Raw genomic sequence first — 24,791 nt, 5'->3', positions numbered from 1 at the left:
GTGCATGCCATCAACATACTTAGTTTGAGATCAGCTAAAAGTCTCATCTTGACACTAGCCCAGGATCCCACTAAGAGGAATACACTCGAGAATAAATCCAAAACAGGACACATAACAGTAGTAAGGAGATGAAGAAAAAAAAATACCTTCTAAAACTAACACTTAACATTTGACTGTTTTAATCTCAGCTAAGGACCCCAGCAAGGGCAGAACAAAACCAAGTAATCCCATCCCAAGACACAAGACATGTTTTTTTGTTTGTTTTTAAGGGTTTTACGGCGCTTGCAACACGTCTAGGTTATATCAGCGCCAGTAAAAAGGAAGAAAATGGGATAGAAAGTTCTAGAATTACAATTAAAGCAGCCAAGAGAAAGCAAGACAAAGGGGAACTGGGAACAAATAGGGATCAGATGTAGATTCCAAGAGCATACTACCAATGTACTTAGTCTGAGATCACCTAAAAGTCTCATCCAGACACAGGCACAGTCCCCACTAAGAGGAATACACTCAAATGTTTACAAATAAAATACATATAATACATAACAGAGAGACGATTTACAAGGAAAAAAAATATCATCTCCCAAAACTAACTATACATTTGACTGTTTCCCTCCCAGCCAGAGCCAGGACAAAACCAAGTAATCTCATTCCAAGACAAAGACAGAAAGCATATTGGAAAACTGTTATAAGGGGATATAAGACACAGTATGTACCCCCCTGCCCACTATGGGAGGTCAGGAACCCCACCCAGAAGACATAAAGCAAGTTAAAAAACAGAAATACGAGATAGAAGATACAGCAAGTGTCCTGCCAACCATGAGGACTTACGGTAAGTAAGTATAATTGTAAATGTAAAATCATTGCACCAAATTGGGCAACTGTCAACAAAATAAACATATGGAAGAATTTCATAACAACCAACCATGAGTATTACATACAAATGTGAATTTATTTCATTCGATTTCACACCAACAGTTTATCTGGATACCAAAATGTAAAGCGAACAAGATGAAAGATAACAATATAAAAAGGATATTGATTAAAATATAATAATCTAAATACTTTCATACATATATGAAACTGAAGATTTTGGATATAGCATAATTTATTCAATCTGACCTGTACAAATTTTTGAGGCTACCAATAATTATAACCGAGAATCATGGATACTAATGAGGAGGAATCTGGTTTTTGAATATACAATTTTTGAACTTTATTGGTTCTCGGCATTAAGTTCTTGACCTTAGCATGACTTATGGAGTGCTATTATCAAGAACAAGTGTTGAAAACCAATACGTTCAAAAATTATTTTGTTACACCTCCCATTTAAAAATAACAGTCAGCAAAGATTACTCTGGAATAAATTCAGCAATTGTGTAATTATTTAATGGAACCTTTAATTCAGAGAAAATGCCATTAATAAACAAACCATTTGATTGTATTCTAATTAGATCATAGAGATGAAAGAAATAGTAAATAATAATCAATTAATTCCCTTAGTCTGTCGTCTGCGATCTGTGTCATGAAAGTTCAAGGCCTCATAAAATTTAGTGCCTCTCGTTGCTACGTTCAAATATAAAACGTGCATGTTTGGGTCTATACAGGAATCTAACAACTGTTCTTTATCATTTCTAAAGGGGGCATAATGATAAGCAAGTCAATCTGTATAACCCAAAATTTCATATAAAATGCTAGATAGCGCTTCATAATACAAGAATATGATTTTAAATAATCACAAAAGTACCTCAGTGGGAATTACCTCAACCCAAAGAACTTACTTCATTGTACAAACATATTCATTTAACAAACAAAATATTGATTTAAAATTCGAACATACTGTTAAATGTAGATAAGACGCTTTAACTAAAAAACACTAATGTCTCACAAGATGACTAGGGGTTAAATTTGAAAAAGATGTAATCAAGAGAGCTAAAGACACAGTTTTCTTTGAAGAAGTTCAACAACTTCTACATACATTTCTCATAAAAATGTGAGACATTTCAAAAAGAAATGAATAAAAGAGAAGCCTTACTTGCACTCCATTAAAAAAAAATAATTCAATATTCTGTAACATGTTCTCATCCATGACCATCACCATTTAAATTATGTTTCAATAATCTCTTTAAAATGTTTTTTTTTTAAACAAACGACATCCACTCAACAAGATCAAAAAACACAAAAACACATTAAAAAAAAAGAAGAGAAAAAGTATACCAAAAAAAAAGAAATGCTTAAAATTTTCCAGATTAGAACATTTTCAGGTACCTTATACCAAAACATTCATGCCATTCAACCACAAATTACTTTATTATTCAGTTATTCACATAACTTTTTCTTGCAGAGGTGAAGAATTTGAATGTAATCGCATCCTTTTTGAAAGCTTTAAAAAGCTTAAATGGAAAAAAAATAAACAAAGGAATATCCAACTTTAAACCCATCATGTAAAAGACATTTAGCCATGAGCTAGATTTTGCATTTTGGAATTTTCTTGTGATTATTTCTGGAAAATGCACAACATGGAGAGGATAAATCGATTCTGGCTCAAAGATCCCATTTGCATAAAAGGTTTACAATATCTACTCCTCATTACTACTGAACCCATTTCCAAAGAGAAGTCCTGATCATGACTACCTTGATTAATGTGAAGACCACATCGACTGAAAGGCTGTGGTGTTCGTCTTTTGAAAACCAAATTGTCAAGTGATCATAACCACTAGTGATTTATCCGCAACCTGTCCTCTCCGAAAGGGCTGTCCAAAATTTTAAAAAAGAAGAAGCCTTAGAAAACATTGATGCGGTTATTGTTTTCATTGCTACTCCATTCTAACTTACAACATGACTTGTTAGTGAACAGAGAAGATGGTTCACCAAACTGCATATATCAAATAAACGAAATAAACTGCTGTGATGTTTGAATTTTCAAAATTTGCCCCCTTCAAATTGTTGTATCTGAAAATTTTCTCTTTTACAAACGTAAAATGAATATTGAGGACAGGAAACAATTTTAAAACGAGGCATTCTCCAAGATGTCGGACCTCTGAACAATTTAATTTAAAAATGTAAAATGAATATTAATAAGGACACAAAGCATTTTCATAAATGAGGTGCTCTGCAAGACATTGACTTTCAGATAAATAACATGGGTACTGTGAACTTCCATAATATATATAGTGGGTGAATCGTCCATGTCATCTGAATTTTAGCAAACTGTTCACTTCACTTTCATTTCAGCTATGGAGTTTAACGGGTTTAAGTAAAGAAAATAAATAATTTCCACATTATATTTTATTTCACATACAACAAGCATCAATGCAGGTAAAGTTGAAGGCAATCTTTGTCATGTCATTTCATACACCCACACCCATAAAGCAAATCAACAAATGTAATTAATATAATGAAAAAAAAACACCACAATTGTCAATAAATTTAAACATTGCACACATTAATCTTTCAATTTCTTCTTCTTGGATTTGCTTTGGGAACTTCCACTTGATGCAGATGATGTTTGGACCTCGCCATTTTCATCACGAGCTGGTTGCCATGACAATGGATGCTTTCTGTACATTGGCCATGGACCCAGGGTCAACTGAAACATTTAAAACATATAAACAGTAGATAATAAAACATATAAACAATAGATAATGAAACAATTAAATAATGACAACAACAATAATAATTTTAAATAGTAATACGCTTCTACCACCACTGCTGCTCCTATGACAGTCAACTCCTTGGGAATGCCCACAGCCTGACTAGTCATTCCGTCTAAGTGCCCACTTTTCTCGTTACAGAAAATTTTTCTGTCAAATTTGTCACAAAGTAACAACTCTTTTGATATGATTTTGTCTGTACACCTGCTTCTTTTACAAATGCTGGGCACAATGCCAATGCATTATTCATCGATGTCAAAATATCAACTTTTCAATCAAGCACCGTAATTATTTTGAAGGAGGTATTGACTACAAAATAATTGATTTCTTTGCTTGTTTGGCAGACAAGGATTATCTTGTGTTTTTTCATTCAACTTGCAGGATGGAGACCTGCCCTTATGTGTTCAGTTTTGCTTGAACTTGTTATTTTCTTAAGTCAATATTTTAAATTTGATTGAAACACCTTGGACATGACCAGCATGAGTCAATTTACTATTTTGTCAGTCCATGGAACTTTCAGTACCAGCCTATAATGTTTTATTTAAAAGCTATCAATCCCTTCTTTATCAATTCCAATGATCTACACTTTAAATCCATTTATCTCCTTCTCAAGCTAGGTTGAAACGTCATATTAATATTGTTAATTTTGCTTAATTTATTTATGTCCATAACTAACCATTCTTTCATTTCAGGGTTTGAAGAACCTTGTTTATCTGAGTTTGCAGGTATTAGTCCACAGCTGGTCAATGATAAATAACATCGTAACACCCTTCACTATACACTGGAAATAAATGTTTTGATTTCGGAGGCATGATTGTGTAAAACATAAATTTAAATTAATAAATATATAAATAATTAAATTTTAATAAAAGAAAGAAAGAAAGAGAGAAATAAAGAAAGAGAGAAAGAAAGAGAGAGACAGAAAGAGAAAAAGAGAAAAGATTAAAGAAAAGAGAAAACGAAAAAAAAAAAAAAAAGCAAAATTATAACCACTCACCAAAGATGAAAAGACAACTCCAGCAAACAATACATATAATGTCTGTGAAAAATACTCTGTGATGTACCCCCATAAGAACCCAACAACCTGTCAAGAATAAAACCAAAAAAAAAAAACAAACATGTTGTACAATTCAAAAATAATTTTCTAACATACATTGAGTTCTTATGTTTTGATTTCTCGATATAGAGCTAAAAACAGATTGACCAAGAAGTATGACAAAGGGCACAAAATCAAACAGAAGATAGATATATGTAGGTTGAAAATCAATCTCTATCTGTATCTCTGGTCTCAAACTAATTGGAAATTCAATAGTCACAGATACATGGCCCATAAAAAAAAGATCTTTCAAATTCTTGCAAAATAAAGTTAACCTCTCAATAGTGAAAATTGAGCTTAGGCAATATTGATCTAATCCAAATTTTTGATAAACTTATCTGTGGAGAGGAAAAAAAACAAGCTTATATTTACGTAATGGATTGTCTTTTATTGATTAAGACAATTGCAGATTGTATTTGTATTTTGTAATTCTTCAAAGGCATAAGGCTTATGAAGTCACAATTTATCCTGGTCAATAGCGATTAATAATAGAATAAGTTTTTTAAAAAAAGATGTAAAAAATTATGGACTTGTTGAATATGCTATTAAAAATCTATATTCCTAGCTCACAGTAATAGAAAACAAAAAAAAAGAAGCATAAGTTTTTTATTCAACTCTCAACCAGGGCTGGCGAGTCGGAGTCGGGAGTCGGTAGGAGTCGGTTGTTTGAGGGTGGAGTCGGAGTCGGAGTTTTAGAAGTCCCGACTCCGACTCCTTACCACTTTCAGACTTTGCATTTTTATATCATTCAATGTGTAATATTTTAGATACTAGATATAGATAGTATCCAGGCCTATAGAATTTGAAAATAATTACATTGGTATTAGCTAAAGGTGAACTATGCTTCCAAAACCCCCTTTCCTACCGGGTGTGTCTTTTTTACGAAACCCGCCGAAACCCGACAAAGTTATGGGAAGTAGGTGGCAGTGGGGAGTGATCCTAGAACTCAGAGAAGTGTACACCATTGGGGAGTGAACCTGGAACTGGGTTTCGGCGGGTTTCGTAAAAAAGAACTAGTGCTTTTTTACGAAACCCGACAATATCCAGCAAAGTTATGGGAAGTAGACAACTGTGGGGAGTGAACCCGAGACTCAGGGAAGTGTACACCAGTCGGGAGTGAACCTGAGACTAAGGTTATCGGCCGGTTTCGGCGGGTTTCGTAAAAAAGAATTAGTGCTTTATTACGAATCCCGCCGAAACCCGACAATATCCGGCAAAGTTATGGGAGTTTGGCAACAGTGGGGGCTGATCCTGGGAGTCAAGGAATTGCACACCAGTGAGGAGTTAACCTGGGACTGTGTAAAAAGGATATCAGTGGGAAATAAACCTGGAATTAAAGGAAGATGGATACCATTGAAAGTTGAAGCCGGATATGGGAGTTGAGTACCAGAGGAGAATGAACCTGACACTATAGAAGGTGGGCGCCAGTGGGGAGTGAACCTGGGACTGTGTAAAAAGGATGTCAGTGGGAAATAAACCTGGGACTAAAGGGAGATGGATACCATTGAAAGTTGAAGCCAGATATGGGAGTTGAGTACCAGAGGAGAATGAACCTGACACGATAGGAGATGGGCGCCAGTGTAGAGTGAACCTGGGACTCAGGGAAGTGCACACCAATTGGGAGTTAACCTTGGACTGTGGGAGATGGATAACTGTGGCTATCCGAGCCGAACTATAGGAGTTGGGTAGCAGAGGAGAATGAACCTGACACTATAGAAGGTGGGCGCCAGTGGGGAGTGAACCTGGGACTCAGGGAAGTGCACACCAATTGGGAGTTAACCTTGGACTGTGGGAGATGGATAACTGTGGCTATCCGAGCCGAACTATAGGAGTTGGGTAGCAGAGGAGAATGAACCTGACACTATAGAAGGTGGGCGCCAGTGGGGAGTGAACCTGGGATTCAGGGAATTGCACACCAGTGGGGATTTAACCTGGGAATATGTAAAAGGATATCAGTGGGAAATAAACCTTGGACTAAAGGGAGATGGATACCATTGAAATTTGAAGCCGGGTATGAGAGTTGGGTACCAGAGGAGAGAGAAACCTGACACTATAGGAGGTGGGCAATTCCCTGAGTCCCAGGTTCACTCCCCACTGGCGCCCACCTTCTATAGTGTCAGGTTCATTCTCCTCTGGTACTCAACTCCCATATCCGGCTTCAACTTTCAATGGTATCCATCTCCCTTTAATTCCAGGTTTATTTCCCACTGATATCCTTTTCACACAGACCCAGGTTCACTCCCCACTGGTGTACATCGCCCTGATTCCCAGGATCACACCCCCCCACTGTTGCCAAACTCCCATAACTTTGCCGGATATTGTCGGGTTTCGGCGGGATTCGTAATAAAGCACTAATTCTTTTTTTACAAAACCCGCCAAAACCAGCCGATAACCTTAGTCTCAGGTTCACTCCCGACTGGTGTACACTTCCCTGAGTCTTGGGTTCACTCCCCACAGTTGTCTACTTCCCATAACTTTGCTGGATATTGTCGGGTTTCGGCGGGTTTCGTAAAAAAGCACTAGTTCTTTTTTACGAAACCCGCCGAAACCCAGTCCCAGGTTCACTCCCCAATGGTGTACACTTCCCTGAATTCTAGGATCACTCCCCACTGCCACCTACTTCCCATAACTTTGTCGGGATTCGTCGGGTTTCGGCCGGTTTCGTAAAAAAGACACACCGTTCCTACCCAACCTTCATATTATTTAATGTGTTTATTCGAAATGAGCTAATCAGTCTGTAGCCAAAAAATGATGAAGAGCTTGTACTTTTAATGATGCAATATCAAATATGAAGCGGCTTGTATTGTTATAATACATATACTGGGGAAAAGCTAAAAGTAGCTGCGAGTGTTGGTTGCATATTATTACCTATTAATACTATGCTTGAGGAGTCGGAGTCGGAGTCGGTTTCAAGGCTGGAGTCGGAGTCCGTTTAAAAATAACCGACTCCGCCAGCCCTGCTCTCAACTGATATTAATTAATCCTTAAAGAAGATAATGAATACTCACAGCAAACAGAATGATTATGACCTGGAAAGACTTTTCTGCCTTCTTCTGGCCTTCAAAATCCTGAAAAAGATATAGAAAACAATCATCAGCAAATTGTTTTTGAAATTAGAAAAATCACACCACTTACCAATTTGAAACTTATCTTAAATAGTAATATCTATTGGACATTGAGACTAATTGAAAGTCCATAATGGCTAAAAGATTAAGTAATTGAAGTGTCAATTCGGACATGAGTCTGAATAGTCTCCCATGGGTATTCAGGCTCTTAACTCCAATGTATCTGCAAAAACACAGTGCGGGAAGAGAGTGGGACTGATTGAAGAAGAAGAGTTCATGGGAAATTCTGTTTTTCCCATATCAGAGTGACTGTAGAGGATTGTTGCCCATTTAAAACTATAAGAAATATCTTGCCCTGATTTTATTTGGACATTGTGAAAAGTTGTTGGAAAGGGTTTTCCTTTCTATCTCAGTCATGTTGACTTTTGTTCCTTATAAAGGGTTTTAACTCTTTTCTTTTAAATCTCTAACTGGGCTTCCAATTGATTACGTGTTGACAATGATAGTTACCATTCTCGTACCAATATAGTTATTTTCATTTGCATCAATTTTATGTACTTGTCAATAAATATTGTGTGTATATGTAGTAACAACTGATTTAATGTTGGTTAATTTTAGGCTGCGGTTATTCATAGTCGACTCTGGATAACTGTCTACGGTTATTGGTTATTCAGAGTCGGGGAGTCCACTCTGTAGACAGTTATTCAGAGTCGGGGAGTCGACTCTGAATAACTGTAGACAGTTATGAGTGATGAACTTCCAGTTACCAACCACACGGTTTTTCTGTTTTTTTTCTTCTCTCCCACCTCTGTTTAACCCTACGGGAAAAAATCGTTTTACTTTTTGGTATATTCTTGTCTCCTCTGTCATGGCAGTTTTTTGCATCGGTGATTTGCATTGCGGCCGCAAAATTTGCAATATTTTGAAAATTGTCGAGATTTTGAAAAAAAATAAAAAATAAATAAATAAATATTTTAAAAAATATAGTGGGGACCGCGGATTTCTGGGATTTTAGGATTTGTTCATAAATGTTCCGTTGTTTTTTGTCATGTCAAACATTTTCTGCTCACTGGTAGTTCAGGGGGAAAAAAAACAATAATATGCCTTCTATCATTTTTTGACACCTCTGCTCAGTTGCATGAATTTTGTTGACACTCCTTTATTTATGACGTTAGTCTAGACACGCGGGCACCAAATGTCAAAGGCAGCACAAGACACACGGTGGCCATGAATGAGAAGATGATCGAAAGGGAAGGGGATGGAGCAAATGGGTGTAAATATTTGTGTACTTTTTAGCTGTAACATGATAATACATTCATTTGGCGATTTTATAAGGTTTATAAGCGTGTCTTTTTTTTTTTTCTTCCTTTTTAAGTTTTGTTTTGTTTTTGTTTCATTGTACTGAATTTGTTAATAGAATTCATTACAACTTGTGTCTAATTATAAAACAATTTAAAAAAAAATAAAAATAAATTAATTAATTCTCTCTCTCTCTCAGCCACCCTTCTATCTTCATATTATGTTTATAGATATCATTTGGTAATAGAGAGATAATAAGTTAGGCTAATCGATTTAAGAAATGATTGTTTACAAGCTAATTGAAATTTGCTTTGTTGATGGAATATGTTTTGCAATTGATTAAAGATTCTTATTTATAAGCGACTGAAGTTGAAAAATCGCCAAGTTTTAAGAATTTGGCACTAAAATTGCCAAAGTCACAAAATAACCGTAGTAAACTGGTATCAAATTGAAAGAAACTCATCTCGCAAGAACTCAACTCGATAATTCGATAGGCTACTCGGCTCTAAATATCTGTACACACGGTTATCCAGGGTCGACTCTGAATAACCATCTACAGTTATCCAGAGTCGACTCTGAATAACTGCCTACAGTTATCCAGAGTCGACTCTGAATAACCACTTCGTAATTTTATGTTTTTATAGATATTTTATTAACTTTCCTTATTTCTATGTGCATTTGGAAACATTCCATATTCTGGAATGTGGATAATTGTTTAAAAGAGCGCAGTTTCAAATATGTGTCTGGGTAACGAATTTTCATTATCCCCAGACAGGTGTCTGCGGATAATGGACAGCCTAAAAAAACATTCTCACATCCTAAACGTCTAAGACTATAGCCCTACTATAATACTCTTTTAGTACTAGTACGCCATGGCCATGTCTAAGACTGAACATTCCTAACAATCATAGCTCAATAAATGCGCCGGCGTCATCAGTCGCCAAACACATTATCATCTAGACAGTACTCTACTACTTCAGTATCCTACTTATAAGAGAAAAGGAAAACAACCAAGCATTCACTATTCACAGAAAATAATAGAGACAGGAGGAGGTGTGGAGAGGAGTCATGAAAACATCAAAACAAAAATCACAAAAACAAGAGTAAGAGGTTCATCAAGTTCAACCAACGCATGTCTCAAGATACTCGATGGCAATGAATGTTCGTTCTCTTACTCTTGACTCTTACTTACACTTACACACTCAACTGGTATAAACGACTTACACTTCTTACACTGACACTTCAACCGGTTGACAAGTGATGGTTTTAGTATTTAGTTTACCAACTTACCATATGCGTGGGGATATTTTTTATTGCATCTGGCACGAAAGGCATTATATATTCCATTTTATTTATTGTTCTTGTTTTCTATTTGAATGTAAAAATTTTAATAATGGGGAACCGATTTATTGTTTTTCTCCCTTCAAAATAAACAGCTGCTCTTGACGGGATTGTAAAAGCTGACAAATGGGCAGTACGAAGCATACGTCGGCGGAAGTACGGTCGTATTTATGTCCATTCGAATATTATGTACCATTAATAATCATTCGTTGAAATAATCCAAATAGTGATCGATGTATTCTTTTGGTAAACTGAGAATCATGATTCTCAATAAGTTTCAAAATTTTATTCTACCCTAACTGGCTTTGTAAATAAAGGAAAAATAATCAAAACTGATTAAAATAATATTTTTGATGTTATGGCGCAGTTTATTATTGTACAAAACTATTTATAGGGTATCGATAATGTAAAGACATACTGGTTATTCATGATGTTTACCTCTAAATGAGGAAGTTAAAATTAGTAGATAGAGACTCTATCATAGAGTGACAACAAAACACAAAAGTATTGGAAAGGAAAAACAATGTAAAGTTACGGCAACTTTTCAATGACTGCAAGTGTAAGCTGCCCAATATTTTCATCTGTTAAGACAATTTAGTTAATCTTTTAGACGCACAAGCGTTGTTAAACTTTATTATGGCTCTCTAGTGTAGTCTATGACTGGTAAATAAGTCCACCAGACCCAGACTTCTTATTCTTAGCTGTCTTCGGTTTCAGTTCAGCAACTTTGTATTAACCGGACGCTAATGATGAATTCATTTCCTCCTGTCCAGTGATAAAGACTGAAATGAAGCAGTATTTTTAAAGATAACAGTTACACCAGTGCCATCTCGAAACTCAATAGTGCCATCATATTGTAATAATTAGATATGGATGACTGACTGACTGTTGTGTTTCTCAGCAGACTACACTAATTCTGGTAGGCATATCATATATCTGTCAATTAGAGATTTTCTTATCCACAGAAATTCACGGGAAAAGTTCGTCAAATGATCTGGAAAATGCCTATATGCATCAAAGTGATTTTATTTAACAAAAAAAATAAATAATTGGTGTCAAGATGTCTATTCCAATTTTTTCTTGGGGAGGCCTTCCATAAGCTCCACTCAAGCTAAGGGAAAAAAAAACCCAGGTGTTCCTATACCTAACTCTAAGAAAAAATAAAGCTTAGTATACTAGTACATTGACTAACCCTAACAGGAAAATCAAACACCCTAGGAGGACTTTAACTTCGACCAATAACTAACCCTAATACTAATAGAGAAAAAAAAATCCTCCGACCTCGAGCTAACCCATAATAGAACAAAAAACAAACCCATAGGCTATTAGCCACTCCCACGCCTCGTTCTGAAAATAGTCCGCGAAATTAAAGGGGAGGCAAGAGAAAATCAGCTGATCGTTAAAATAGTAACAGAAAAGTGGAGGTGCTCGGCAATGAATGCAAGAAAGACATTTAAAACGCCGTAAAAATGTTTAAAAATCACTTAATGTTATACGAGTAATTACCATCCATAACAACCTGTCAAATTCACATATGTAAGATGCCAAGCCAAAATTAATAATAAAATAATAAAGAACACGATTGACCGTTGACTACACATGCATACGAGTACCAGAAATATTTTGTAAACAATGTAACACAATATAATGTGTAAGTTTCAAAGCAAATGCAACCACAAATAACATCAAAGAACAATGTGGGACTACTGTTTTAATTTCATAAAACCAAACGCATATTTTCTGCCCCCGATATTGAACGTGTAGTTAGTATGTATCGTACAAACAACATTCGTTTAGACAGGTAGTCGGGATTCTAGCGCCAGTTTTATTTGGGCAACCCTGATTGGGATTTCACTCAATGCACTTATTATTATTATTATTATTATTATTATTATTATTATTATTATTATTATTATTATTATTATTATTATTATTATTATATTATAATAATATTAATAATAATAATAATAATAATAATAATAATAATAATAATAATAAATAATAATAATAATAATAATAAGCAGTTGAAAGCAGTCTTTGGTGTATAAGTGCATATGTACATTATTTCTTATAATAAATGCTTCAAAACAAAACAAAACTAAAAAAATAAAAATAAAGAATAAATGAATAAAAATATCTATTTGGGCATTTACTTACATTAATAGTCTTGAAAATCACAATCACAATCCATGAAAATTAAATATCCCATAATCCGAAGAAGACATGAATTTAATCCAAAATCCAACACAGGAATGTATTTTAATAGGAGACAGATATCCTATTAAAACTATAGCATTACTTGCAAACAACAATACCCCACTCTGCGTTTAACGGGCTTGTGGCCGTCACATTGTAAATTGTGACCGCATTAGGGTAATCGGTGTCCTAAAGACTGACATACTGACATACAATCAATGAGAACTATAAAGAATCCATTCTAGAATTCAACTACAAACTGAAAAGCATGATAAATATCACTCTATCAAATAATTTTCTTTGCACAGGTTCACTCACACTCTCCTTTATTGCAAAACATTGATAAGTGAGAAAAAGTTTGTATTTCAATTATAAACTTAATCACATAATCTAAATGATGGAGAATAAAAACAGCTAATTATAAAAAATTTCACAGATCAAGTTATCTATTTGAACTCCGCATATTTAGCTTAATTACTCAATGACCATAAATTTTTTTAAACTGCATTGTTTCATTTAAACAAGACCATGACGCTTATGCCTGGACCGGGTATTCACAACTTCTGCATTTGCATTCCACTTTTGAATCGAATTAATCTCTATCTTGTCCGTTTATTTGCAAAGTTTCTGCACTTTATAAATAAGACCATAACGCTTATGTCTGGACCGGGTATTCACAACTTCTGCATTTGCATTCCACTTTCGAATCGAATTAATCTCTATCTTATCCGTTTATTTGCAAAGTTTCTGCACTTTATAAATAAGACCATAACGCTTATGTCTGGACTGGGTATTCGCCAATTTTCCTATTGTGTTCCACTTTTCGAATCGAAATAACATCTAGTCTATCCGTTTATTTGCAAAGTTTCTGCACTTTATAAATAAGACCATAACGCTTATGTCTGGACCGGGCATTCGCAAATTCTGCTTATGTGTTCCACTTTTCGAATCGAATTAATCTCTATTTTATCCGTTTATTTGCAAAGTTTCTGGATTTTATAAATAAGACCACGACACTTATGTGTTAGATTGTTCGCAAATTCTGCCTTTGTGTTCCACTGTTCGATTAGAATTAATCTCTATTTTATCCGTTTATTTGAAAAGATTCTGCACTTTATAAATAAGACCATAACGCTTATGTCTGGACTGGGTATTCGCAAATTTTCCTATTGTGTTCCACTTTTCGAATCGAAATAACATCTAGTCTATCCGTTTATTTGCAAAGTTTCTGCACTTTATAAATAAGACCATAACGCTTATGTCTGGACCGGGCATTCGCAAATTCTGCTTATGTGTTCCACTTTTCGAATCGAATTAATCACTATTTTATCCGTTTATTTGCAAAGATTCTGCACTTTATAAATAAGACCATAACGCTTATGTCTGGACTGGGTATTCGCAAATTTTCCTATTGTGTTCCACTTTTCGAATCGAAATAACATCTAGTCTATCCGTTTATTTGCAAAGTTTCTGCATTTTATAAATAAGACCACGACACTTATGTGTTAGATTGTTCGCAAATTCTGCCTTTGTGTTCCACTGTTCGATTAGAATTAATCTCTATTTTATCCGTTTATTTGAAAAGATTCTGCATTTTATAAATAATAATAATTGTTCAAAATTTTACCTCACACCCGATATTACAAGTACAAGTGAGCCAGGTGATGAAGATTGTCAAACAGTGTGACAGATGAAATAGGAAGAGAGAGAGAGAGAGAGAGAGAGAGAGAGAGAGAGAGAGAGAGAGAGAAAGAGAGAGAGAGAGAGGATGAGAGAGAGATTCGTTTTTTGTTCAAAATTTCTCTCTCTCTCTCTCTCTCTCATATTGCACAAGGTTGTACTATTTTACTATTTATCAAGAACAGCCAAGGTGGCAACCCAGTCTCTGTATAAACTAAGCAAGATGGCAACAGGAACCTCGCTCCTTATCCAATGCCGAAGCTTTAATTTGAGTCAAACGGTTTGGTTAAAAAAAACAACACCCAAAATAAGTTTGTGTGTGATGGAAGTTGAAGTCGGCTTATTATAAAATCGTTTATGGTCTGTTTGGATTACCCTTTTTAAATAGAAAAGGTGAATATAACATAAACTTGAAGAATAGGCAAGCTAAATGAAAATTAAATTGACTGATTAAATGAGTACGCGAGGCTGAGTTGCGAACGACTACTGGGTTCCGACATTCCGATCCCAGTGTCATTCATGTTCACCGTACCGTGTTACTGTCTACACACTACACTGCATTGTTAGTGACTGGTCATGTCTTTTTTGTTTGTATGTTTTACGCAAGCTTAATAAAAATTAAATTGACTGATTAAATGAATACGTGAGGCAGAGTTGCGAACGACTCATGGGTTCCGACATTCCGACCCCAATGTCAGTGTCAGTCATGTTCACCGTACTGTGTTACTGTCTACACACTACACGGCATTGTTAGTGACTGGTCATTGCCTTTTTTGTTTGTATGTTTCTTTTAATATGGGTCAATTTACAGAAAATAATAATAGAAATGTTCAAAACAAAAACTAGATTCACTATTACGTGCCTGTAATGAAGTGCTTTCCACAAACCGTGAGCGAGAATGATGGTGGAGGTAATGGCAACCATGTGGGTTTGTTATTGCTTCCTGCCTCCGTCAACCCACGCATCCAGTTGCGTAACCCACGCTGAATCTGACCAATAGGACTGCTTTGCACTACCTTTCAATACTTCCACAACAAAATGGCGGCGGAGAACCAAAACTGTGGTCATATTAGGAAATGTTAAACTTTCACTAATCTATCAAAGTTGTTCTAGAGTTTTAAAATTTGCTTCTATATATTGATAAATTGAATAAATAAACACCAGAAAGAAGATCCAAGGTGAAAATACTAATTGAAAGAGATACTACCTCGAGGAGCTTACGGAAAGCCTACCCATTAATCAAATCAGTCCATGGATCAATTCTATTGATCTTTTCTTTTCCCTTTTAAAAATTTAAACTTATAATAAACACTATCTCAAGGAAATGGGTGGAGGTTGGATTATTTTACTAATGAGCCAGCTGTCTTCACATCAGTGTAATGTGTCAGGTCTTCAAGCGCTAAATTTTTTCTCACTATCCACCAATTCTCTATTGGCCTTTTTTTCTTTCTTCCCCCCCCCCCCCCCCCCCCCCCCTGTATAAAGGTGTAACTGTCATCAGCAAATAGACATAAATATAGACCAACAGGCATGTCGTTGATGTTAATTATTAAACAGCACTGGTTCAAGAACAGTACCTTGGGCTACCATATTTTACATGAGCTGGTTTTGACGCGCAGCCTTCAATGATTATTACTTTTGGGGATCAATGGGAGAGGAAATTTTGGTCCATTTAATCTTTTGTTTCTAGGTGATATATTTTAAAATTGGATTGTTTGTTTTGTTTTTGAGCAAGATTTAAAAAAATTCATTATTTTATGTTTTTGAGCTATATTTTGTTTTAGGCTTTGTTTATTTGCTATGTTTCTGAGCTAGATTTTTTTTCTCTCTTTTCTTTCTTTCTTTTAGGCTTGAAATAAATTATTTCAGGAACCCTGATTCTTCCCGTGTTTTATTCCTTTATGACTAAATGTCAATCACAATGGTTATGATGATAATAATAATAATGATGATGATGAAGATGATGATGATGATGATGATGATGATGATGATGATGATGATGATGATGATGATGATGATGATGATGATGATGATGATAATAATAATAATAATGATAATAATAATAATAATAATAATAAAAATAATAATGATAATAATATAATAATAATAATGATAATAATAATAATAATAATATTAATAATAATAATGATAATAATAATAATGATAATAATAATAATAATAATAATAATAATAATAATAATAATGATAATAATAATAATAATAATAATAATAATAATAACAATAATAATATGGATCTGAGCGACTCAAAGTGTTCAATTCATTCTCTGCTATCATAAGAGACTTGTATGTTGACATAAAATTAACAATTTAAAAAAAAAGAGGGGAGGAATATTTACATTTGCATCATGATATAAACCTATAGGAGGCAAATTTACAGGGGAAAAAATGGCATCAAAGTGATTTGAACCCACACTGTCAACTCTAATCAATTTAGCCCCTCAATCTATGTGACTGGATATACACATTTAACCCTCTCGTGTTCAGATTCTTTTTGGGGGAGTAGATAATGAGTTCCCTATATGGCCATGTCAATCATGTAGACATCCTTTGATGATATAAGCCTACTCTTTGATATCTGCAGTCGCATTTTCGTTTTCTACGGTCACTCATGGCTAAACTCCGCCCAGAAACGATTTCATAGGTCCGTCCATCACCAAATTTCAAACTTTTGTTCTCGTGAGTTCTTAAGTTTTTTGACCGAAGAATGATTGGCTACTGAGCAGCTTGACCCTTCAACGATTGGTCGTTCTGATAGCTCAAGTGTCAACAGCCGTCAACAATGAATTGAATCATCGTTGAGGCAGTGGAAGACGGCCATGGAATAGTTGCGTCACAATCGCCACGTTGATGAATAAATTATCCAGGCATGGTGATAGGTAAAAAAGCCAAACTATGTTCTAGTTACATTTGAAAGAAACAAAGTATATCACTGATCTCGTCTCTTTGAGATATAAAGAATGATATAAAAATCAAGAAAATCGACCGATAAATAAAAAAGTTGCTAAAAAAGCTAAAATAAACAAAAGCAATTTTTTAAATCAAATTTATTCGTAAAACAGTTGGTTTTCAACCGATTTTTCTGAAACAAAGACCAATGTACTTCTTTTTTCAAGCTGATTTCAGCAATGTGACTTTCAAATTCCTCAGAATTATATTTTTTACTTTTAGATTTTAGCTTTTAGGCCTACTCAAAAAGGTGCTATATTCCTTGCATAACAATAGCGTAATACATTGACGGGGAGAAGCATCTTTGTTTCGGCCAGCTGGATAGATAGCCTATGATTGGTCGAAGACTTTGAAACGCTTGATTCACAATTCTACACGAATGGACAGTGGTGGTAAATCAAAGAGGTGTAACAAATTTATTTACCGACTATTTTTCTTGGTGCTAAAATTACAAAGTAATAATTTCACATCAGAAAAAATACTCTGAAGTTCCTATCTCTTTATTACAATAAAATTGATACCTCGAATGACAAAATCGACCCACAAATAAGGGAGTTATAAATTATTCATAATATTTTTTAATGTTTACAATAATTGTCTTCAAAGTCATTTTCATCACCAAAGTCGTAATTTTTTACCGATTTTTACCAAACAAAGTGCAATGTCAATGATTTTCACCCGCAAATAAAATAGGATCCAAATCGCAATTTCTGAAACATATTTACTTTTCTGTTGGCAAATTTATAAAAATCAAAGCTGAAAACATCCTGCGACAGTGACAGGGCCTGTAATTTCCTTCACAACGATTGGATTTTACTTACTGAGGCCAGTTTTGGCTACCCCGCCCATGAATATTATGCCGTTGTCGGTTTTTGTCGGGTTGAATCTTAAAGAGTTAATGCATATAATATAGCAGAATCCCTTCACTAATTTGCTGTTTTATCCGCATTTCATTGACACGATTTATTTCCTTTCAGATTTCTGTGTATTATTAAAGTTTTTATATTCTTGAAATTATGTTGAAGTTAAAATATCAAAGTTTCAAAAATGTTTATCTGAAAATAATATACAGAGGCCCTTTTCATTATTCTGAGACATGTCTGTCAATAAGAGATTTTCTTTTATTGATCTCTAAGCATTTGTCTATAATCACAACATTTTTCTTTTCCTCTTGTCTTTAAGAGTCACATCATATCTGCCTCTTGTGAATATGAGGAGTGAACCGCTTTATTTTAAATGCTATTGATTTAAAGAATCAAAATGTCACAATTAAGAGAATTTCATTTATCATAAATTATTGGACATTGATATGACAAAAATCTGGCATAAAAAGGCAAAAAATTTGTCTGTCTTAACCAAAGGTAATTCGGAGACAATAACCAGATTCATGTCAGTGCAAATATAATTGAGAAAAACTAATCTCTGACAAAACAGTCATGAAGTGGGAGGTGTTTAAGAGAGTGTATCAATTGAAAAGATTATTGAAAATGATAAACTAGGCCTATACTATCTTTTTTTGCCAAGGCCCATCTGTTTTGTCATCGACACTTGTCATAAAATAAATTTCTTGTTCTCACTCAGATCACCAAGAATGGCCTACCACTACCACGACCTATGCGCAGAAAATTTCACTGCAGGCATCAAATCCATGGTTGATGAAACAAATCACATTCAAGTTGATTTTCTGTTTCCAAATGGCATCTTTTTGCCTCTCTCAGTTGATTATAGTTCACCTTTAGATCAAATCAAACGTGTAAGTATTATTTCAAAAAATTCTTTGTATTCTTGATTTATATGAAACATAAAATTCATTTTAAACTTGGTATCAGTTGTCAAAGTTTGAAAAATGATACATTAATGACTTGTGCACCTAAATCCTGCGACCAAATAAGTTCAATTTCGATTACATTGGATTTTACATTTGATCACAATTTAAGGTAGTGGCACTACCAACTGCAGGCATAGCTATGACCACATGCAAAGTGACATGCATCACAGGAATGGCATGTAATTTGTTTTCTCATTATTTAGCCTATATAATTATCTTTAAAAAATTGTTTTTTTGAATAAACAAAAAATTCAAGCAACTCAAAAGTTAATGTTCAGAAACTTTAAGTGTTTTACTACAGTATTCCATTTTTGATTTTTTTTTCGAAGCCCTACTGAACATAATACTTAACTTTGATTTGGAGTTCAGGCTTTAAAAAATTTACCTTATGGTCATGGGTCAAAGTTTGCCAGCATACGACGGAATGCTGGTGAATGAGAATTTCTAAGACTGTCTTGCCAGTTAATTGATACTTTTGCCGGTGAGGGAGTTGATAATTCACCCGCATTTTCCACCATTACCAATCATCATTTACTGTATCACCGACCACCACTTGACTACTACTACTACTACTACTACTACTACTACTACTACTACTACTACTACTACTACTACTACTACTACTACTACTACTACTACTACTATACTACTACTACTACTACTACTACTACTACATACTACTACTACTACTACTACTACTACTACTACTACATACTACTACTACTACTACTACTACTACTACTACTACTACTAACTACTACTACTACTATACTACTACTATCTACTATACTACTACTACTACTACTACTACTACTACTACTACTACTACTCTATACTACTACTACTACTACTTACTACTACTACTACTACTACTACTACTACTAACTACTACTACTACTACTACTACTACTACTACTACTACTACTACTACTACTACTACTACTACTACTACTACTACTACTACTAACTACTACTACTACTACTACTACTACTACTACTACTACTATACTACTACTACTACTACTACTACTACTACTACTACTACTACTACTACTACTACTACTACTACTACTACTATCTACTACTACTACTACTACTACTACTACTACTACTACTACTACTACTATACTACTACTACTACTACTACTATACTACTACTACTACTACTACTACTACTACTATACTACTACTACTACTACTACTACTACTACTACTACTACTACTACTACTACTACTACTACTACTACTACTACTACTACTACTACTACTACTACTACTACTACTACTACTACTACTACTACTACTACTACTACTACACTACTAACTACTACTACTACTACTACTATACTACTACTACTACTACTACTACTACTACTATACTACTACTACTACTACTACTACTACTACTACTACTACTACTATACTACTACTACACTACTACTACTACTACTACTACTACATACTACTACTACTACTACTACTACTACTACTACTACTACTACTACTACTACTACTACTACTACTACTACTACTACTACTACTACTACTACGACGACGACGACAATGCAAGATTGTTTCAGGTTTTTTGTGTATGGCACTTTCAGGTGAAGTGACCGTTGCCAACTTTGGCCCATGCTTATGGTATCCCTGTGTGTGTGTGTGTGTTTGTGCGCGCGCGCGCATACATACAGGTGGTCTACTTAGGCATGTAGTTTCCGAAATATTATTATTCATTTTATCAAATCATATTGGTTGATATCATATATTTTTATTGTCTTACTTATAATGTTGCAAATACACCTTGCGGCTAAGGGAATAGGTGCAATGTTGATTTGTAATGTAATGTAATGAAAAATTTATATAGTACCATTATCCATTTACAATGCTCAATAGCGCTTCACAATGCCAATAACAAAAATAAAGAAAAAAAAAAGAAAATAAGTAAACAAATTAATAAATAAACATATACACACACAAACACATACACATACACACAAACACATCCACACACACCCCTTGTAGAGAGCTTTGAGCAGGTTTAGTGGCAAATACACTATATAAAAGCTTAAGTTTTTTTGTTTGTATCATTTACATTATGTTAAATCTCACTGAAAGCACGGATAAAGTCAATCTTTATTTTTCATTTGTTTTACCATTTTCAGTGGTTGGATTATTTTTGATTGAAATATACAAATAATTCTATTAAAATAACTTCCTCCTTCTTATTATTATGCTGATTTTTCACATATCATTTTTTGTTTTTGTTTTGTTTTAGAAAATATGGAGGGAAGTTCACGAATATCCATTGGCCCACTGTTTACTACCAGAGGATTCATACAGCTTCATGTTTATCAACAAATTGGGAGAAAAGGTAGGTGGGGGGGGGGGGGGAAACAACCATTTGTTGAGAAAGTAATAGTCCAAGAATAAATTAAAAACTTTACTTATAATATGTTTGGACCCCCAGACATATAAAGGCTACCAGTCTCGCCAATTTCCCCAAAGTGCTATACTCTCTTGTGACTCGAAATAAGTGAAACAAATTCCACTCTGAATGGCCATCTGGTTAGAAAAAAGTGAGGAGTAAGCTAAGAGCTATGGTCTTTTTCATCTTCTTGCAAATAAATCAACGCAGTTACTGAATATTGCTGTTGATGTGCTCATCCCAAAAAAAAAAAAAAAAAGGGGGGGGGGGGGGGGAACCCCAAAAAAAACTTTGGTTCTGTCTTGATAGTGCATCGTTAAAGATCTCAAAAGCTTGATACCAACAGGTAGTTTTTTTGCAATAAGCGGAATTTATTTGGGAAAAATGAGTAAAGATGGCTGAATCATGAGGAGGAATGTTGAAAATTTGATACCCAGACTACCTGGTTTGTATTTAGATGCAGCTGTATATATTACTTATTTTAAAATGTATAGTGGATTTTTTACTCACCCCAGTTTTGATATATTGATTTACAAGAAAATTATCATATTCATATATTCATCAAAACGTACAGGAGGAGGTACTTGATGAAAGCCAGAATATTGAAGAAGTTCAGCCATTTCTTGCATTGTTTCAACTCGTGAAAACCAAAGGTGACAACAAAGGGAAAACACTTGACAAGAAAATAAATAACCTCATTGGCCGTGGTAAGATCATCTCATAATATTAAATCATATCAGGTAAAATTTTGATACTTGATTAGAAACATGTGCTGGAGAAGAAGTCTCTAATATCAAAATGAGAAAATGATAGTGAGTCTATAGTATCTGAATATGAGGGAAATGTTGCATGCTTGATGTCTTTAAAAAATAGACAACCTGAAAGATCATAGCAATTGTGTCAAATTGTGACAATAAAATATTAATATTGCTACTGGTTGCTTTACAACATTCTGGGTGCTGTGTTTTCGAATTATAGACATATTTATGTATTAGATATAGTTATACTTCTTTAATAATAGTTAATATCTGACATTTGTTGTTTTGACTTGTCATCAGTTAAAAAAAGTTATTATTAATAAAAAGAAAACTAATGTATGATTTAAAATGAGAGTGATCCATATTTTTTAAATATGATTACATATGCAGCACAATTTATTTAAAATTGCATTTTTCTTCTGAACCACTGAGATATTTGCGGTCTATGATTTTTCTCAGGGTTGGAAAAGCAAGAGTCATTTCACAGGGCAGAGATCAGTCATTTTAAACAGAAAATGGACGGAATATGTAAAGAAATCACAGTCCAGAGAAGGGCCCAGGTATGGATAAATTTGCTTCCTTTCATGTGACTTTCTTATTTAAGACAAAGTCTGATTACTGATTAAACAGAAAAGCAAATCTAATTTTATAAATAATATTAGTTAAAATCTTAAAAATTATTACATAGTAACAGATGATTCAATTCAAAACAAAATAGATTATAATTTTATCCTTCAGGAATTATTAATTTTGAAAATTCCACTCCTGCCCATTTCAGTCATTATCTTGCATAATTGGACACCAAAGTTTTTGTATCAATTTTATTCAACTTTATTTTTTACATTGTTTTTTTCAGACACCAATTGAAAAGTTTCAATGGAGATATCCATTGCGTTTGCGTAGTTCCACAGTCATTCCTCCTCAGTTAAAAGGAAACAATGATGGCTTCATTGTTGTTGATGTTGGTTTTCATGACACTGGTGTAAGTTAACAATCATTCTCTCTGATTTAAGTAAAGAATAAAAGGATAGATTTTGAGCTGTTAACAAAGGAACTTTTTAGATATAGTTCCCCCATTTAAACAAAAAACCCCAATGGAAATGATTCTACATAATTTGAGCAGTCAATCCAAATGTATGGAAAGTTATATGCTAAATTTTTATACTTTAAATATTGCGTGTTATTTTTATTTTTGGGGGGGGGGGGGGGGGGGGCTGGCATATGTTTTATATGGAGATGGTGTTCTTTTTTTAAATTGTTTTTTTTCAACGAAAAATGTTTATATGTCCTGAATAAAGGCAACCCTCTAGTTCCTAAAAATAATTGTAGTTTAGCCAATTTATTCCAAATCTTGGAGGAACAGTCAAATTGGGGCAGCGTGACTCAGTGGTACGGTCTTTGCTTCGTATCCGAATGGTACCGAGTTTGATTACCAGCTACTGCACTGTGTGACCCTGAGCAAGTCACCTCATCCTCGCTCAATTTGCAGTGCTGCATGCAAGCAATGCGGCTGATGCCTGGGTTATTCCACTTTTCCTTGGAATAGACCCTAGAGACAAATTTCCCCCATGGGATGAATAAAGGGAATTTTTTAATTTTTATGTTTCTCCTCAATTGGGAATTTGGTTTAACCAAAAATGTATTAGTTACATTAGAACATCACCCATTTATTAAGATAGGGCATGTTATAAAAACTCAGATTCAGAGATATGATAATTAACATTATTGAAATATGACAATTAAATCATGATGAAAACAATTGATGATTACCTTTTATTTACTCCAATGTCCTTACCTTCTATATTGGTTCAGATGTCTCCAATGTCCTTAATTTCTATATTGGTTCAGATGTCTCTAATGTCCTTATCTTCTTTATTGGTTCAGATGTACCACAAACTACGAGTAAACCTACAAGGCCAACCTCATGATGTGGTACGAGAGGCTGTCAACAAGAGATCCAAGTCATCAGGGAACAAGGGAGAAGACCCTCAAATGTACATTCTGAAGGTCATTGGTCAAGAAGAATATATATACGGGGACTACTCACTTATTCAATTTAAGGTTGGTACCTTTCTTATAATGCAGTTTGTTGAGCCGAGAGTGGCTGTAGAATTGGAATTAATTTGAGCATTTAGAAAGTGTTGACAATACATTATTTAGACATCTTTTTTCCCTTAGAATGTATAAGCTGGTATGTCATAACTTGTAATTGTTTTTTGTTTTGTTTTGCAGTTTTGTTGTCATTGATTAACATGTTGTATAAGCAAATATTTATTTTAATTTTAATTTTGATCTCCAGTTTTAAAATCACATGATACATTTTGAAAATGCAACACAAATGCCTAGAAAATGTTAACGATTAAAAGACAATCTTTTCACCCATATTTATTGAGAGAACATTTTAGTTTTTTAGCTTTGTCAATATCTCTTCTCGTTTTTTTTTTCAGTATATTTATCAATGTCTTGTAAAGAACACAGCTCCCCAG

At 34.2% G+C, this 24,791-nt stretch overlaps 2 protein-coding genes across 3 annotated transcripts in view; one reads left to right on the top strand and one right to left on the bottom strand.

The window, feature by feature from the left end:
* Window positions 1-930: 930 nt before the first annotated feature.
* On the bottom strand, window positions 931-10,611 carry LOC144970973 (signal peptidase complex subunit 1-like). The gene is made up of 4 exons (XM_078911202.1): window positions 10,401-10,611; window positions 7,755-7,814; window positions 4,648-4,734; window positions 931-3,586 (listed from the first exon to the last, which is right to left on the bottom strand). The coding sequence occupies exons 1-4, from the start codon at window positions 10,455-10,457 to the stop codon at window positions 3,443-3,445; spliced, it is 348 nt and encodes a 115-aa protein (XP_078767328.1). The 5' UTR covers window positions 10,458-10,611; the 3' UTR covers window positions 931-3,442.
* Window positions 10,612-10,649: 38 nt separating this feature from the next.
* Window positions 10,650-24,791, top strand: part of LOC144970971 (phosphatidylinositol 4,5-bisphosphate 3-kinase catalytic subunit delta isoform-like) — a 33,367-nt gene continuing 19,225 nt past the window's right edge. The window contains exons 1-8 of one of the 2 annotated variants that reach the window (XM_078911201.1): window positions 10,650-11,370; window positions 18,876-19,047; window positions 21,398-21,493; window positions 22,122-22,254; window positions 22,765-22,865; window positions 23,162-23,287; window positions 24,190-24,366; window positions 24,753-24,791. The exon at window positions 24,753-24,791 is cut by the window's right edge and continues 31 nt beyond it. In XM_078911201.1, coding sequence (XP_078767327.1) covers window positions 18,886-19,047; window positions 21,398-21,493; window positions 22,122-22,254; window positions 22,765-22,865; window positions 23,162-23,287; window positions 24,190-24,366; window positions 24,753-24,791 — 834 coding nt within the window. In that variant the 5' untranslated portion in view covers window positions 10,650-11,370; window positions 18,876-18,885. The remainder of the gene's footprint in view (window positions 11,371-18,875; window positions 19,048-21,397; window positions 21,494-22,121; window positions 22,255-22,764; window positions 22,866-23,161; window positions 23,288-24,189; window positions 24,367-24,752) is intronic. The other variant, XM_078911200.1, reaches the window with a different exon arrangement.

The sequence above is a fragment of the Berghia stephanieae genome, chromosome 4 (assembly GCF_034508935.2).
Source record: "Berghia stephanieae isolate SIO BIC M18660-M18661 chromosome 4, UCSD_Bste_1.3, whole genome shotgun sequence".
In the NCBI taxonomy this organism is placed as follows: domain Eukaryota; kingdom Metazoa; phylum Mollusca; class Gastropoda; order Nudibranchia; family Aeolidiidae; genus Berghia; species Berghia stephanieae.
The sequence above is the reverse complement of the archived record's forward strand: the minus strand, read 5'-3'. Positions and strand labels throughout refer to the sequence as shown.

Bases quoted from the DNA above. Each gene is read 5' to 3' on its own strand.
- LOC144970973 (XM_078911202.1), bottom strand. From the start codon at position 10,457: ATGGAATATATAATGCCTTTCGTGCCAGATGCAATAAAAAATATCCCC. The intron at 4,735-7,754 runs GTGAGTATTCAT...TATTCTTGACAG, and splicing joins TCATAATCATTCTGTTTGCT to GTTGTTGGGTTCTTATGGGG. The intron at 3,587-4,647 runs GTGAGTGGTTAT...TAAATGTTTCAG, and splicing joins GAGTTGTCTTTTCATCTTTG to TTGACCCTGGGTCCATGGCC.